Source organism: Dendrobium catenatum, unplaced genomic scaffold, assembly GCF_001605985.2.
Source record: "Dendrobium catenatum unplaced genomic scaffold, ASM160598v2 original_scaffold_88513, whole genome shotgun sequence".
Taxonomy (NCBI): Eukaryota; Viridiplantae; Streptophyta; class Magnoliopsida; order Asparagales; family Orchidaceae; genus Dendrobium; species Dendrobium catenatum.
In genome coordinates this window covers 1-693 of record NW_021406954.1, presented here as the reverse complement: position 1 = coordinate 693, position 693 = coordinate 1, and the positions used below count along the sequence as shown (strand labels likewise).

The window sequence follows — 693 nt, the reverse complement described above, 5'->3', positions numbered from 1 at the left end:
AATTTATTCATAAGATCAAATCATATTTATTATATACGTTTTGATTGTAAAAATATTTTTAGTTATAAAAAACACATTTTTCGCCGGTTCCTTTTCGCATCTTCTGCCGCAGCGATGCTGCCGACGAGATCCGCTTCTCTTCTGTCTCGCTTACTCTTTTCCCCGAATCCAAATCCAAATCCAAAGCCAAACCCTAGAATACTCCGACGCGGCCTCGCGCTATGGTCGATGACGAAGGATCCGGCCCTCGAATCCGCTCTCTCTCGCAACCGCCGCTGGATCGTGAACAACCAGATCAAGCAAATCCTTCTCCGCTCCCCTACTCGAGTCGACACTGTTCGCTCCCTCCAGAAGAAGTTCAAAACCCTAGACCTCCAGGGCCGTGCCCTTAACTGGCTTAACAAGTACCCTTGCTGCTTCCAGGTCTTCACCGACGACGATGGCGAGGTATTCTACGGTTTCTCCAAGCGCATGGAAGCCCTAGTAGACGAGGAAGAATCCATTAAGATGGCACAAGAGCCTGTCATGGCCCGCCGCCTTGCCAAGCTTCTAATGCTGTCTCGCGATCGCCGCATCAATGCCGTCAAACTCACCGAGCTCAAGCGTAGCCTCGGCCTCCCAGACGACTATGTCGTCCGGGTCCTCGCCAAGTATCCGGAGCTCTTCCGCGTCACGAATCGCTTCGGCCGTCGT

At 51.8% G+C, this 693-nt stretch overlaps 1 protein-coding gene across 1 annotated transcript; it reads left to right on the top strand.

Annotated features, from left to right (window-relative positions):
• Positions 1–58: 58 nt before the first annotated feature.
• LOC110107527 (protein WHAT'S THIS FACTOR 1 homolog, chloroplastic) lies at positions 59–690 on the top strand (the record flags this gene model as incomplete). The annotated part of the gene is made up of 1 exon (XM_020837803.2): positions 59–690. A coding segment is annotated over exon 1 (576 nt), but the record flags the coding sequence as incomplete, so codon positions are not given.
• Positions 691–693: the final 3 nt, after the last annotated feature.